This window comes from Dendrobates tinctorius, unplaced genomic scaffold (genome assembly GCF_039654945.1).
Source record: "Dendrobates tinctorius isolate UK_male_01 unplaced genomic scaffold, ASM3965494v1 ptg000070l, whole genome shotgun sequence".
Classification (NCBI taxonomy): domain Eukaryota; kingdom Metazoa; phylum Chordata; class Amphibia; order Anura; family Dendrobatidae; genus Dendrobates; species Dendrobates tinctorius.
This window is the reverse complement of record NW_027361738.1, coordinates 67,833,259-67,849,212: the sequence shown is the minus strand read 5'-3', so window position 1 is coordinate 67,849,212 and position 15,954 is coordinate 67,833,259. Positions and strand designations below refer to the sequence as shown.

At 42.5% G+C, this 15,954-nt stretch overlaps 1 protein-coding gene across 3 annotated transcripts in view; it reads left to right on the top strand.

Moving 5' to 3' along the window:
* SPAG6 (sperm associated antigen 6) overlaps positions 1-11,925 on the top strand; it is a 251,931-nt gene extending 240,006 nt beyond the window's left edge. For all 3 annotated transcript variants that reach the window (XM_073581813.1, XM_073581814.1, XM_073581815.1), the window contains 2 exons: positions 6,514-6,659; positions 11,732-11,925. In XM_073581813.1, coding sequence (XP_073437914.1) covers positions 6,514-6,659; positions 11,732-11,801 — 216 coding nt within the window. In that variant the 3' untranslated portion in view covers positions 11,802-11,925. The remainder of the gene's footprint in view (positions 1-6,513; positions 6,660-11,731) is intronic.
* Positions 11,926-15,954: the final 4,029 nt, after the last annotated feature.

The following is a 15,954-nucleotide window of genomic DNA, read 5'->3' as shown; positions in this document are numbered from 1 at the left end:
GTTACCTAGAGGTAAATCTGTGACTTAATGCAGCGAAAGATCATTCTTAGAACCATGAATGAAACTACTGGTTGCACAAGACACGGCAGCAATTTTGAGGTCTGACCTTCAATTCACAAGAATACAGCTGAGGAATTCATTGCCTCCGCTGAATGTGAGTGACAGGTACCCTTGGAAGCCCGCTGACTTTATAATCAAAATAAATTTCCTGGTGTTTGAGTGGCCACTTAAGATTTCCACACAAGTGCTAACCATAAATGATGGAAGATAAGTCACATACAGTAAAATTGTTTTATTGTTACCACTGAATGTTCACAAAATAGCCATGAACTCAGATTTAATCTAAGATTGTGTCTCCGAGGAGAAGGTTGAGATGCCTCGTCAAATGTGTTCTTTGGTAGGAATTGCGGATGCGGAAGAAAAATATATTTATATTTGTAGAAGAGCAGAGAGAGAGTAGAGAGGTCAAGAAGAAATCCATTTCTCCACTGACTAGTCCGAAGAATACTGGATTAATGGTACTGGATACAAGAATTTCCCGTAAGCTAGAGAATTGGTCAGTCCAGTTTATCATGACCAACAGTCAACTGTTTCTTTCCCAGCTAGGGAGTAGGAGACTTGTGGGAATGCAAGTTAGCTGTCCTACAGGGGAAAGAAAGCTGCCCTCAAGTGTCACTTATTGACCGTCTGTAGCCTAGATTTCAATCTCTAAGGGAGGGGAGGGTGGGTTATTACCCTACAGACTTCACCGTGGGTAATGAGAATAAAAATTTGGCACTGAATTTAAGATCCATCTCTCTGAAACTATATGATGGATTAAAAAAAAATGGATAAAGAATGCTCATTGGAGCAGCTAGACTGCAATGAGAGAAGTAACATGGTGGCTCAGTGGTTAGCACTGTATGGTGGCTCAGTGGTTAGCACTGTGTGGTGACTCAGTGGTTAGCACTGTATGGTGGCTCAGTGGTTAGCACTGTGTGGTGACTCAGTAGTTAGCACTGTGTGGTGGCTCAGTGGTTAGCACTGTGTGGTGACTCAGTGGTTAGCACTATGGTGGCTCAGTGGTTACCACTACAGCTTTACTGCACTGGGGTCCTGGGTTTTAATCCCACCAAGGACGAGATCTACAAGGAGTTTGTGTGTTTTCCCCATGTTTGCGTGGGGTTTCCTCCCACACTCCAAAGACAGTGATAGGGGACAGCTAGAATAATGTCTGTGAAGTACTGCGGAATTAATGGTGCTACAAAAATAAATAAAACCTGGCCACTTTTCATCTGGTAAGAAGTCTTCTTTAATGCCCCCTATACAGTGGATGAAAGTTAGCTGAACACATCTATTTTGGTGTGACCGGATGATCATCTGTTGTGCATGGGGGGCCTCCTGACTCAGCCCTCTACAGATCACGTCAGAGGAGAGAGGGATCGGGTAGTTGGAGTTTCCAAAGCTGATCTGTTGCTTTGAGGAGAGATAATACACCTCGGGCAGTGGCTTTCTCCTCTCTACTCATTGAAAACACATGAAGGAACCGAGCACGCATGTGTGTGGGGAGTCAGGAAAGATAATAATGTTTGGCAGACAGCCATCTCATGTGTATGGGCAGATTGGATAGGCTAAATACGCTTAGTCTTCTTCAAAAGGGAAAGACACTCATCCACAGACAAGCTGCTAGCAGGGATACTATGGGTATTTAGACCCACAGTCACACTGTGTAGCATGTGTTTTGTGCCTTCAATGTACTGTTTTTATCTGTAAAGCAAAAAACTCACAGGGCTTCTCCGGTAACGCATAGACCCACAGCAGGATTTGGGTACTGTTACTGTGTTTCACACAATTTTAATAATTTGCACTTGGGAAAGTTGCAAGCGTCTTTGCAGAAAACTAAAAAATGTAGCATTAAAGGGCTCTTCTACTTTAACAAAAGTGGTGCCCAAACCACCTGTAAAGTAACAGACCGAGCAGATACCTACCCTTCCCAGGTCCAGCGACGACTCTCTGCCGCTGCTTCGGTCTCTTTGTTGTTTTGAGCATCTGGTGTGTTTGTTATTCTACAGGTATAAAAGCATTTGGGGACCTGGGGACCACTTTTCTTAACGTGGAAAGCCCCTTTGGGTTAGGTTCCTTTGAGTTTTTAGGGTATGTGCACATGTTGCGGATTCTACTGTGGATCCACAGCGGATTTGGCCCTGCGGATCCGCAGCAGATTCTCCTGCGTTGTACAGTAGCATTATATTCTATGTAAAACAAAAAAATGCTGTGCACATGCTGCAGATTTTTCCGCACGGATTTTCTGCGGTTTTGTATCCGCAGCTTGTCAATTCTTTTTGTGGATTCCGCAGTGTTTTTACACCTCTTCCATTATAGAAATCCGCAGGTGTAAAAACGCAGGAGAAATCCGCAGGAACTCTACACTAAATCCGCATGTAAAACGCAAATCCAAATCCGCGTGGAAAAATCCGCAATGGAATCCGCAACGTGTGCACATACCCTTAATGCTGCATATTGTCACAGCACCAAAATCGCAGCGTTTTATATTTCCAGCAAACTTGGTGGTATTTATAGAAAATTCATGTTTTTTCTACGCTGTGTAAACTGACCTGCGGTGCATGTAATTTTCTCTTGTGGATTTTCCTCATAGAAATACATTAAATGCACATGACCTGCATGTATAAAATGCATGTAATCCGCTCATGACTTTATTAATAAAAGCCAAATAGCAGGAAGTTTTAGAAAGAAAGCAGCTTGATTTAAAACATGACATCCCAACAAGAGACAAAAGTGCAGCAATAAGAACACTTGGGATACAAAACAATGGGGAAAAAAACGCAGGTAATTTAATTTAAATGAGGGTATGTCTCCACGTTCAGGAAGTGCTGTGCTTTGGACACAGCGGATACCTGCCTCGCCCAAAGCGCCGCCCCCTGTTGTACGTGCGGTGATTCTGTATGTGTTCATTGAACACTTGCGGAATCACCGCATCCTATTCATAGAACACTAATATTTATCTTGCGGAGACGGAGCTTCTCTGCAAGATAAATAGACATGCTGCGGTCTATAAAGACGCGCTGCATGTCCGGTTGCGCAGGGATGCCGGAGGCGGCCCTGCATGCATAGTGGAGATGGGATTTCATAAAATCCCATCCACTATGCTGTAACATCTGGCTGCTGCAGCTGTACGCAGCGTCCAATCCACAGCAAATCCTGACAGTGGAAACATACCCTAAGGGTGTGTGCACACGCTGCGGATTCTGCTGCGGATCCGCAGCGGGTTTTGGTACTGCGGTGTACAGTACCATAATATCCTATGGGAAATGGATACCGCAGTGCAGACGGTACGGATTTGCTGCGGTTTCTAATCGGATTCCGCTGCGGTTTACCATCTCCTCCATTGTAGAGGTGATAAACCGTAGGGTAACCTGCAGATAAACCGCAGTTCTTTTGACCTGCGGATTTACCTGCGGATTTTGCTAAATCCGCGCGGATCAATCCGCAGCAGAATCTGCAGCGTGTGCACACACCCTAATAGGTGCAGAAATGTTGCAGAAAATCTGCAACATCAAAAGCTCATCATGGAAGCGTAGCCTTAAGCGTGAAAAGCAGTAATGCAGCAAGCCACTGGCGACTAAACATTTCCATATTGGTGCAGCTGTTTGTCTGCAACAGAGATCCGTATTAGGCCTCATGCAATAATGTTTTTTTTAATGTATGAGAAAAAAATATATTTTTCATCAGTGTGCTAGATCTGACTTAGGGCAGTTTCACACGTCAGTGTCTCCGGTACGTACCGGAGACACTGACACACATAGACACATTCTCAGGAATGTGTCTATGCAGATGTCAGCGTGTTTTCACGGACCGTGTGTCCGTGTGCAAAACACGCTGACATGTCCGTTTTGTGCAACAGCACGGATTACACGGACCCATACAAGTCAATGGGTCCGTGTAAACACGTACCGCACACGGATGCGTGTGCGATCCTTGTGTGTTTTTAAAAGTCAAAGGGTTAACATTAAAAATAATTTTTCAAAAACACGGACAGCATACGGACATCACACGGATGGTACACATGGACATACGGATGTCACACGGATGACCTCCGTATGCACACGGATAGCTCCGGTACCGGTTTTTCCGGTCGTGTGAAACTGCCCTTAAATCCACATTTTTCTGTGTCCATTTTAACCATCAGTGCGGCATGAGGTTTGATTCTTTTCATGTGCAAATAAAAAAGCACATTTTCCTACCCATTCAACAGTAAAACATGGATAACACTCAGATGACACTCCTGTGTGCTTTCCTTTTTTATTTTTTCACAGAACCATTGATTTGAATGGGCAACTTTGATTTGTAACTGTTGAAAAAATGACGCGTCTGCTTTTTGTTAGTGTTTTTTTTTTTTTTTTTTGCTTGTAAAGCACACATAAACAAATCCGACATGGACACATGAACGGCCCCATAGACTACGACTGGTACGTGCTCTATCGGTAAGATAACATGAATAGAACACGTGTGTAATAAACTGATGACTCAAGGAGGCCTTATACCTGGAAGGCTATGTGGCCATTTGTAGTGTGTGACAGAAGATCGCAATATTGAGCTTTTGCAACACTGTTTATGATAATTAATGTGAGTACTTGGCAGCGTGAGAGCTCCAACCACATGCATCCCGTGTGTTCATGATAGTGCTGTGTTCATATATAAACCTTATATGATCCTGCACAATGTTCACGCTGACATAACTATGGCCTGTGCTTCATTGCCAGAACCTCCTGTCCAATTTCAGCAGAAAATTGCGTGACCTCAGCTGTGGAAAGTGATTCACTTGTAATGGACATTTTCCCCTAAATGCCTGTGTGTAACTGCTTGTACTGAAGTTCTAGAAGCTCTGTCATGTCTGGTTTACATAATCGTTCCCTCTGACCAGGCCGCTCATACACCGCATGAATAATGAAATCCAGTTAAAGTAGTTAGGAAAGATACAGAGAAAATGACCCCCCCATTGGATTCCCGGCCTCGCATTATTGCACATGGGGGGGGGGGGTAGTTTCTAAAACTACAACCTCTGTCAGTATAATCTTCCACATGAGTTATGAGTTATTTAGCATCTTTTTTTTTAAAACAAAAGTTTTAAAAGTTTTTTTTTTTTTCGTAAAGAAATACAAGCGCGCCATAGGATCCTAACCAGGTTAAAAGGTTTATGGATAAAAGTAAAACCGCACGCCTTATGTGGTTGTGTGAGACACAACACTTCTAGAGCCTGGAATCCAGGTGCAGCAGCTTCCATAGAATTTTCAGTGTCAGGATTGAAAGTGTTTCTGTGCCCTCTGGAGCCACTACAGAAGCAGCGGTAGGTAAAAATGTAGGTTTGTCGATGCATTTCTGAGCCCACCGAGTCCTTCAGGACAAACATACATATGCCTAATGGCAAGCGGAAGATGCTGAAGAAACTTCTTAGGCCACTTTCACACATTCAATATTTTACATCAGTATTTGTAAGCCAAAATCAGGAGTGGAACAGTTAGGGGAAACGTATCATAGAAACACGTCACCACTTCTGTATTTATCATCCACTCCTGGTTTTGGCTTACAAATACTGATGTAAAATACTGACCAAATACTGACCGTGGCCTAGGAAGTATCTTCACTCTCCTGTACAGTTCTGTGTCGCAGAGGCTGCAGAATATTATTATATAAACTTCAGGTCCTGCTGACAAAGTATGAGCGTATTTCATAGAAATAAATGGCCGCCTGTTATCGTTATCTTTTCTAAAAGAGGTTGCGCAGCAGCTAAGGAATAATTAATTACCTATGGGTTTCTGTGACCTGTAACAATGTAGTCCGCCTGCATTTCATACGTTTGTGGTCACAGACGTCCCTGGTGACCTGTAACATGCCTATAACTTACAGCAGGTGAGCATTATCACATATGCACAATGCCTTCTGGTTCTTATCACTACCTCCCTTCACCTCTTTCTCTTTATTTCCTATGTGAATTCTCATAATCTTTACACGTTGCTGGTTTTTCTATAGATTTATCAGTTGCATCCTCTCTTGCGTACTTTCTCCTTTTCTCTTTCTGAGGTTTTCCATCTCTCCTTTCATTTTCTTCCAGCTTTTGCTCAGCAGACTCCTTATGTCTGCACTCTCTGCTGCTTCCTTTCATCTGCATGTTCTCCATCCTGTACCTCCCTTACAATGTGGCCTACACAACATGACATGATAACTAGGTGAGGTCTCCACAGCTGTTTTGATGTGATGCCGGTACTTTATTACATCTTGTTCTACATTGGCACTCATCTTTAGTTATTTTGCTGGATATTCATGTCTCTGAACCGTAGAGCCCCGGGGGTCTCTGTTTCGATCATTCAGAAATGTATTGAGATGTTTGTAAATGTGTTGACATTTTCCGCCTCTAATCCAGTGCAGTATGCATTGACACCCTGAAATTAGACCCAAGATAGCGCCTTCTGGTATTTGTTACTGGCAATGTAAAGATTTTGTGCTTTTCATGTACAGGTTCTTCCACATGACAGCAAAGCAAGACGGCTCTTTGTAACAAGTGGCGGGCTTAAGAAGATTCAAGAGATCTCCGCAGATCCTGGCTCCCCTCTCCAGGAATACATCAACACTATCAATAATTGCTACCCTGAAGAGATTGTCAAGTAAGGAAATACTGAATTCTTGGAAGTGTTCATCATTGTGGATGGGCAAAGCCTGGCTATGGCAGATATGTCTGCCAAGAATGTAAATGACGTTAGACTCTTCTAAGGAGGCAGAATAAGTTATAATGCAAAAGATGACGGCTTGTAAGAAAAGCTGGTAATATCCAGGCAACTAGTGATAAATTGTGATCAAGAAGGCTATTCTGCTGCAGTACAGTAAACTGCGCATCAGTCTAAAATGGCTGATAACAGAACAATAGATTGCATTCAAATGCATCCTATCTATAGTATAAGTTTTATATATACACTGAAGATCTGAGGTTCTGGGTTGTAATAATTACCCTAGCAGCAGGGCCGGTGTTAGGGGCAGGCAGACAAGGCAGCTGCCTAGGGCCCCCGCTCCTCCAGTGGCCCCCAGCCAGCGGCACATCACACAGCCGCTATGGGCCCCTGTGAGGCAGGGGGGCCCGCCTGCCCCCAGCGCCGACTCCCGCCACCGCTGCATTGAAGGAGGCAGTGATGGAGGAGAGAGCGTCAGCTGACGCTCCCTCTCCCATCATTCCCCGCTCTGCCTCTGACACAGCGGGAGCGCGATGACATTATCGCGCTCTCACTGTGTGCCAGACAGAGCAGGAGGAGACAGGAGCAGCCAGCAGCGCGGGCACAAGGAGAAGGTGAGGAGTGTTTTTTTTTTTTTGTTTTTTTTTTTTTTTTAAATCGGTGTGAGTACTGGACTGTGGGGCCATGCTGGGGGGGCTATATTCCATGCTGGGCTGTGTTATACCATACTGGGGGGGCTATATACCATGCTGGGGGGGGCTATATACCATGCTGGGCTTTATTACACCATTCTGGGGGGGGGCATATACCATGCCGGGCTGTATTATACCATGCTGGGGGGGCTATATACCATGCTCGGCTGTATCATACCATTTTGGGGGGGCCTGTATTATACCATGCTGTGGGGCTATATACCATGCTGGGCTGTATTACACCATTCTAGGGGGACTATATACCATGCTGGGCTGTATTATACCATGCTCGGCTGTATCATACCATGCTGGGGGGCTATATACCATGCTGGGCTGTATTATACCATGCTCGGCTGTATCATACCATGCTGGGGGGGCTATATACCATGCTGGGCTGTATTATACCATGCTGGGCTGTATTATACCATTCTAGGGGGGGCTATATACTATGCTGGGCTGTATAATACTGTGCTGAGCTGTGTTATACCATTTTGGGGGGGCTATATACCATGCTGGGCTGTATTATACCATGCTGGGCTGTATTATACCATGCTGGGGGGCTATATACCATGCTGGGCTGTATTGTACCATACTGGGCTGTATTATTCAATTCTGGGGGGCTATATACCATGCTGGGGGGTGCTATATACCATGCTGGGCTGTATTATACCATGCTGGGGGGCTATATACCATGATGGGCTGTATTATACCATTCTGGGGGGGGGGCTATATACCATGCTGGGCTGTATTATACCATTCTGGGGGGGGGCTATATACCATGCTGGGCTGTATTAGACCATGCTGGGATGTATTATACCATTCTGGGGGGCTATATTCCATGCTGGTCTGTTATACCATGCTGGTCTGTATTATACCATGCTGGGCTGTATTATACAGCCCACCATGGTATACAGCCTGTATACCATGGTGGACTGTATTATACCATGGTGGGCTATATACCATGCTGTGCTGTATACCATGGTGGGCTGTATACCATGTGGTGCTGGGCTATATACTATGCGGCTGTGTTATATACCATGGGGGGTACATTTTACATCATATTCTATAGGGGGAGGCTGTGTTATATAATATGGGGGGCTACATTATATTCTATGGGGAGGTGGGCTGTATTATATTCTTTTTGGGGCTACATTATATTCTGTGGGGGGGCTGTATTATATTTATTATATTCGATGGGGGGCTGCATTATACTATGAGGAGGGCTACATTGTATTCTATGGAGGGGCTACTTTATACTATATAAGGGGCTGCATTATATCCTATGAGGGGTTTGCCATATAGTCTATGGAGGGGCTGCATTATACTATATGGAGGACTATGGGGCACATTATATTATGTGGAGGACTATGGGGTGTAAACTGTAGATGTGCTGCTGATAACATGATACTGTATGATGATCTGTTAGGGTGTGTGCACACATTGCGGATTAGTCTGCGGTTTTGTCTGCAGAGAATCCATATCTCTTGGCAGAAACCACAAGGTAAAACACATGCATTTTTCCTGCGGATTCCTAGCATGTGTACAGCGGATTTGATGCAGGTTCTAGTGCGGTTTGGCAGTGCGGATGAGAGAGAGATTGATTTGTATGTCCCAAACGTAGTCCCGCAAAAAAGAAGTAACATGCTGAAGAAAATAAACCGCAGCAAATCTGCGCAGAATTTTCCACAGTATGTGCACGGCGGATTTGGCTTTCCATAGGTTTACATGGTACTGTACACCGCATGGAAACTGCTGCGGATCCGCAGGACCAAATCCACTGCGGATCCGCAGCAAAAACTGCAACGTGTGCACGCACCCTTAGTGATCCATTAGTGATTGTTCTGTTCCTATCATTCTTTCTCAGACGGTGGAAAGAGGCCAGGAAACAAGTGTTGAATGACTTCTTCAATATTGTCGATCACACTCATTTAGTGGCCTGAACTCAGCACATGTAAATACAATCGAAATGCTTCTGTGATGTGCAATATGTTAGCATTTGGGGCTCCATTTTAAACTTTGCCTAGGGCCACACTTTGCCTAAAACCGGCCCTGCCTAGCACAATGCAACTATTTCTTATTCCTTACATCCATGGTCTCACAGCAATTATGGGTAGATGGTCACAGTGCAATGTCGGCACTCCACAAGATCCCATCCTGGGGCCCATCGTTTCACAGCACTCTTACTAGGCAACTTTTGGTTGGCCCACAGCTTTTGTATCTCCCTCCAGTATAGTATATAGTCACAGTCCATGTGTCATACCACAAACGTAGCACATGTTTTCTGCTCCAGCTGGCAACAACAGTCCCTAAGATAGTTCCTCACATCCAACCCATAGATATCAATTCCGTAGCGTGTGTATCCATCTCCAGCCGGCAACAACCGTCCTTAAGATAGTTCCTCACATCCAGACGATAGATTTCATGACTGTAGCACGTGTATCAAGCTCCAGCCGGCAACCACATATAGTACAATCCCAACCAGGGTTCTCAAACGTCTTTGTGGACTCAGTGATGGGCAGAGGAGCAGACCTGTATTCCACCAGATGGAGCCATGGTTCCTTGGGCTTTTCCTGAAGAGGGTCCCTTTGCAGCTCCCATTCAGGACATTCTTCCACATTATTAGAGGAAGGTGGGGGGAGGTGATCCTTCATTGTTTGGTTGTTCAAGTAATCTGCATATTTTGTGTAGGTTAGTAAACTGTAGTGGGCAGATGCAATATGTAACCAGCATGCATTCACAAATTAATGTACAACGAGAGCAAACATACAGTCTCGTATGAAACAATGGCTCTGTTGAGGCCTCTGAGACACAATCAAGAGTAATGGAATGATTGCTTTTATCTTTAACTTTTATCTTATGTATAAATAAGATCCAGCTCGCACGTCTTCCTCTGCTTACTGTCACTGAATGGAAACTTTGATTCCAGAGGCTGAACACTTTCCAGGTGAAATTAGTGCACTTAAACTGACAAACAAGCAAATTTCTAATATAACATAGCAAGCAAATTTCCAATAAAACACAACAATAGGTTCAATGTAACTGGTGCTCCGAGCTGGAAAAAGTCTGCATTCCTTAGAGCCATGGATGGTGCTCTATGTCCATTGGTCCAGTAGTCTTTAGAACAAGGCCAGCTCCTCACATACACTATAAACTTATAAATTATTTGAAACAGGAGACCCTCCTCTCTCTGTATTTTTCCTCCAATCACAAGTCAATTTTTATATATCATAACTGAAGATCTCTTCATATATCATTTCTTGGCTACATTGGAGTTATATATCAAGAGTATTCTTGTACCTCTGTAATGGCATACAGTGGCTTTTGTGGACCACTGACTGCCATTGTAAAAGTATACTGTATTTTCCCTCTGTGTAGAAAAGTGTCATAGACTGCACTATTTTATACAGTAAAAAAAAAGTATGCCAATTCATACCAGGCCGATGTAAGTCAAGAGGATACTTCGTTTTACATACAATGGATACATACAGACTTCTTAGTATATTTCATGTATACACAAGAGACTTTACATTCGGATTGCTGGAAACAACTCTAAGCCACGTAGATTCATTGTCACCTGTTAATGTGCAGTGCTACCATTTGGCAATTAGATATTAGTGAATCGATTTACATATTAACATATTATTCAAGCACGCTGAAGTCACCCAGCACACGAGCATGCTCAGATTACACCTTATCTGAGCATGTTCGCTTATCACTATTAACCATAAGACACTGCTTCTTCACAAAAAAAAGTATGGGAGTCTTTTAGTCCACATGCAGCATCCTGTGATTGAGGAGAATGCTGATACAGCGTCCTTCCTTATCAATCAGAAAACTGCGCTTGCTCCTCCAGCTGCATATTTACATATCTGATGAGTGCAGAGCAGGAGAGAAACTACCAGGAATTTCACAGATGCTGCAGATATCGAGTATCTGAAGGACCATTCAGTCATATGATCACATGGCTGAAAGAACCTTTTAAATGGGGCAACAAACAGTGTGTTTAAATATGTGTATATAGCTGAGCTGTGCGTGTCTTTGTAGCAGATGTGTGAGTATGTAGCAGAGCTCTGTGTGTGTGTAGCAGGGCTAAGATTTTATTTTACCTAGTGGATGTGAGGGAATCATGCTTTCATCTTCTTCAGTAGAAAATGTTTTTCCTAATTTTAGCAGTCTGAACCTGGGATCCATAGTGACGTGCATCCTAAATACAGTATATATTTATGATCTTGCAAAGCTCAACTTCTTTGGCAAATTGTCCCTTAATTGACTCTTCATCCTCTTCCTTTTCTGCATTAATTTCCCCTGTTTGTATTTCAGATATTACTCTCCTGGATATTCCCAGACGCTGCTGGAGAGGGTGGATCATTACCAGCCAGTGATTTCATGAGTTTGCTATTTATATTTAAATACTCTATTTTATTGCCTGCATTGAAAATCTATCTGTTGGGAGCACTATAAATATTTTATACTCTGCTGTAAACAGAAATTAAAGATCTATTACCCATCTTAAAGGGAGTCTTGTCTGAAAGAAGTACATTTATATTCCATTCAAAGGTGGTTGTAAAAAAAAAAAAGAAAAAAAAAATCAACGAAAAAAACAAACATTAAAAAGAATGTATTTTAACAGGCACTTTTCTTTTTATGAAAGCAATTGAGATTAATAAGGAGATAAGTGTAACTGGTTATTATTGATAAATGAGAGTGAATAAATGCGGCAGAAATCCACCCACTATTTTCAGTTTACAAATCTGTATCTATCAAGTACACGTTGTGCTATCAGTAAATTACTTTTGCTAGTACAAGTTAAAGGGAATCTGTCAGTAGAATGAACACTCTTAAGTTGTCTATATGGGCATGTAGGTTACAGAACATTAAATAAAATGATACCTTGATATCTGCGATCAAATGACTTATTCCAGAGAAATCCATGTTTTTCTAAGTATGTAAATGAGCTATTAAGATCTAAGGGACGGACATAGATCTCCCAGAGAATCTGCCTCCCAAGCTTATTTTATATATGTGGCTCGCGGTCCCATGAATTGTGGCTCGCGATTGTCTGCCAGCTTGGTGCATTAGGTCCAGGTTTAGCAAACAGATATGAAGAGTACATCTCAAAATGGTGAATTTTGTGAGTAGCCCTACACAGAAGAGCAGATCTGGATGCACATTTACTGGTCTTAGGGGTTTAGAGATGTTTTAGGTATGGTACGCTGGAGGATGGTGCTACCTGTTAGAGGAGGTGCTCAAAGCTGGATGCGACAGTGTTTTGGGAGTCCTTGATGGGAGAATACTGATTGGGGGGATTGGGGGAACCCCTGGATCTCCGTGAACTGCTTTGGAGTGATTTCTGTGGAAAAGCTTTGGTTATCATTATACCTGTAAATGGGGGTTTTGGTTGACACTACTTTGAAGATGAGAGCTGGATGTGGCTCGTGCCCCTCTCTCAGTGCTGAATGTGGCTCGTGACCCTCTGTCTAAGCTGAATGTGGCTTTCAAGGCCAAAAAGGTTGGAGACCACTGTTTTATATGATGGGAGAGCTGGCTGACTTTTCGGACAGCCAAACGATCCGCCGAAGCATCGTTCAGATGACAGCCATCTAATGTGTATGGCTAGTTTTAGTTTCATAAAAGTGAATGAGACGGTGCTGCTGTTTATGTATGCCACTACAGTATAGACAATGAAGGGCCCTCTTCACTCTGTCAATAGGGGGCAAGGGGACTGGACTATCTATGTGTGGGACTTTGTTCGCAAGTCTGTGTTCCCACTGTGTTTGTGGTGCATATGCTGTAAGGTTGAACAATTGCAACTGCATGCCCGTTGAATGACATTGTCAATTATACTTTTTTAGTCAGTAGAGTAAAACTGTAGTTTCATATATTGGTCTTCATATACTCTTTGAAGACATTTTGGCATATACAGTGCCAGGTAAAACTTTGGGCACCCCTTGTCAAAACTACTGTTATTGTTAACGGTTAAGCAAGTTGAAGATCAAATGATCGCCAAAAGGGATTACACATTTCTTTTGTATTTTAGGCAAAACTATATTGTAATGTTTTACATTTTAAAAAATTGCAAAATAAGAAAACGTGCCGATGCAAACGTTTTGGCACCCTGCATGGTTAGTACCTAGTAACACACCCTTTTGCATGTATCACAGCTTGTAAATGCTTTTTGTAGCCATCCAAGAGTCTTTCAGTTCTTGTTTGAGGGATTTTCATCCATTCTTCCTTGGAAAATTCTTCCAGTTCTGTGAGATTCCTTGGTCGTCTTGCATGCACTGCTATTTTGAGGTCTAGCCACAGATTTTCTATGATGGCCATTGTAAAACATTTAGCTTGCACTTTTTGAGGTCGTCTATTGTGGATTTGTAGAAGCCATCCTCTTCACAACTTCAGCTTCTTACAGATGGTGTTATGTTTGCATCAACAATTTGTTGATATTTCCTAAAAAGGAAGAAAAAAATGTTAATAAAATGGAAAGAGGGAGGCATATCTAAAGAAGAATATAATGCTGTCTGCAGAACCTGCAGGGCACAAATCCGATTATCTAAAGCTGACAATGAATTGAGGCTTGCAAGAGATGTCAAAAGCAATAATAAAGGATTTTGGGGATATGTCAAAAGTAAAAGAAAAGTCAAAGATGCTATAGGATTTTTTCAGGATGAAAATGATGAAATGGTAAGACAGGATGTTGAGAAGGCCGAACTTTTAAATTCCTATTTTGCATCTGTTTTCTCTCAGAAAGGAAACGTAACATCAACTGTTCTTCACTGTCCTATTAAGGGAATAGAAGAATCCAGGATATCTGTAAACAGAAATATAGTGAGGAAACACTTAGCTAACCTAAATGAATTCAAGTCTCCAGGTCCAGATGAATTACACCCCAGAGTACTGAAGGAGATAGGAGAAGAAATTTTTGAACCCCTCTCCATAATCTTTGAAAATTCTTGGAGAACAGGAGAAGTCCCAGAAGACTGGAGAAGAGCAAATGTTGTCCCTATCTTCAAAAAGGGGAAGAAGGTGGACCCAGGCAACTATAGGCCGGTGAGTCTGACTTCTATACCAGGAAAGATCTTTGAGCAAATTATTAAACAACATGTATGTCAGTACCTGGATAAGAATGAAGTGATTAAACAGAGTCAGCATGGGTTTGTAACTAATAAGTCATGTCAGACTAACTTAATTTCCTTCTATGACGGAATCACTGATTGGGTGGATCAAGGAAATGCTGTAGATATAGTATATCTTGACTTCAGCAAAGCATTTGACAAAGTATCTCATACAATCCTTATTGAAAAAATGACTAAGTATGGAATGGACAAGGCAACTGTTAGGTGGATTCATAACTGGCTTAGTGATCGGACCCAAAGAGTGGTCGTAAATGGCTGCACATCCAGCTGGAAGAATGTCTCAAGTGGGGTACCACAGGGCTCTGTCCTGGGCCCTGTATTGTTCAACATCTTTATCAACGATTTAGATGAAGGAATTGAGGGTAAACTGTTTAAATTTGCTGATGACACAAAGCTAGGAGGGATAGCTAATACTAGAGAAGAGAGAGAGAGGATTCAAAAAGATATAAATAAACTGGAGAAGTGGGCAGCAACTAACAGAATGGTTTTTAACAGGGAAAAATGCAAAGTACTACATCTGGGCAATAAAAATGAAAAAAGCATATACAGAATGGGAGGAATAGGGCTAAGCAACAGCACATGTGAAAAAGACTTGGGTATACTATAGATCACAGACTGAATATGAGTCAACAGTGTGATGCAGCAGAAAAAAAGGCAAATGCAATTCTAGGATGTATTAACAGAAACATACAGTCTAGATCACGTGAAGACATTATTTCCCTCTACTCCTCTTTGGTCATACCTCATCTGGAATATTGTGTCCAGTTTTGGGCACCACATTTTAAAAAAGACAACAAACTGGAGCAAGTTCAGAAAAGAGCGACCAGAATGGTGACTGGTCTGCAAACCCTGTCTTATGAGGAAAGGTTGCAGGATTTGGGAATGTTTAGTTTGCAAAAGAGAAGACTGAGAGGAGACTTAATAGCTGTCTACAAATATCTAAAGGGCTGTCGCATTGTAGAAGGATCAACTTTATTCTCATTTGCACAAGGAAAGACTAGAAGCAATGGGATGAAACTGAATGGGAGGAGACTCAGATTAGATATTAGAAAAAACTTTTCGACAGTTAGAGTAATCAATGAGTGGAACAAGCTGCCACGAGAAGTGGTGAGTTCTCCTTCAATGGATGTCTTCAAACAGAGGCTGGACAGACATCTGACTGGGATGCTTTAGCGAATCCTGCTTTGAGCAGGGGGTTGGACCAGATGGCCCAGGAGGTCCCTTCCAACTCTGCGATTCTATGATTCTTGAATCCATTCTTCCCTCTACCTGTGAAATGTTCCCCATGGCACTGGCTGTAACAAAACCCCAAAGAATGATTGATCCATCCCTATGCTTAATGGCTGGCGAGATGTTCGTTTTTTTTTTTTTTTTGTTTTTTTTTCATTCTGTGCCTTTTTTTCTCCATAC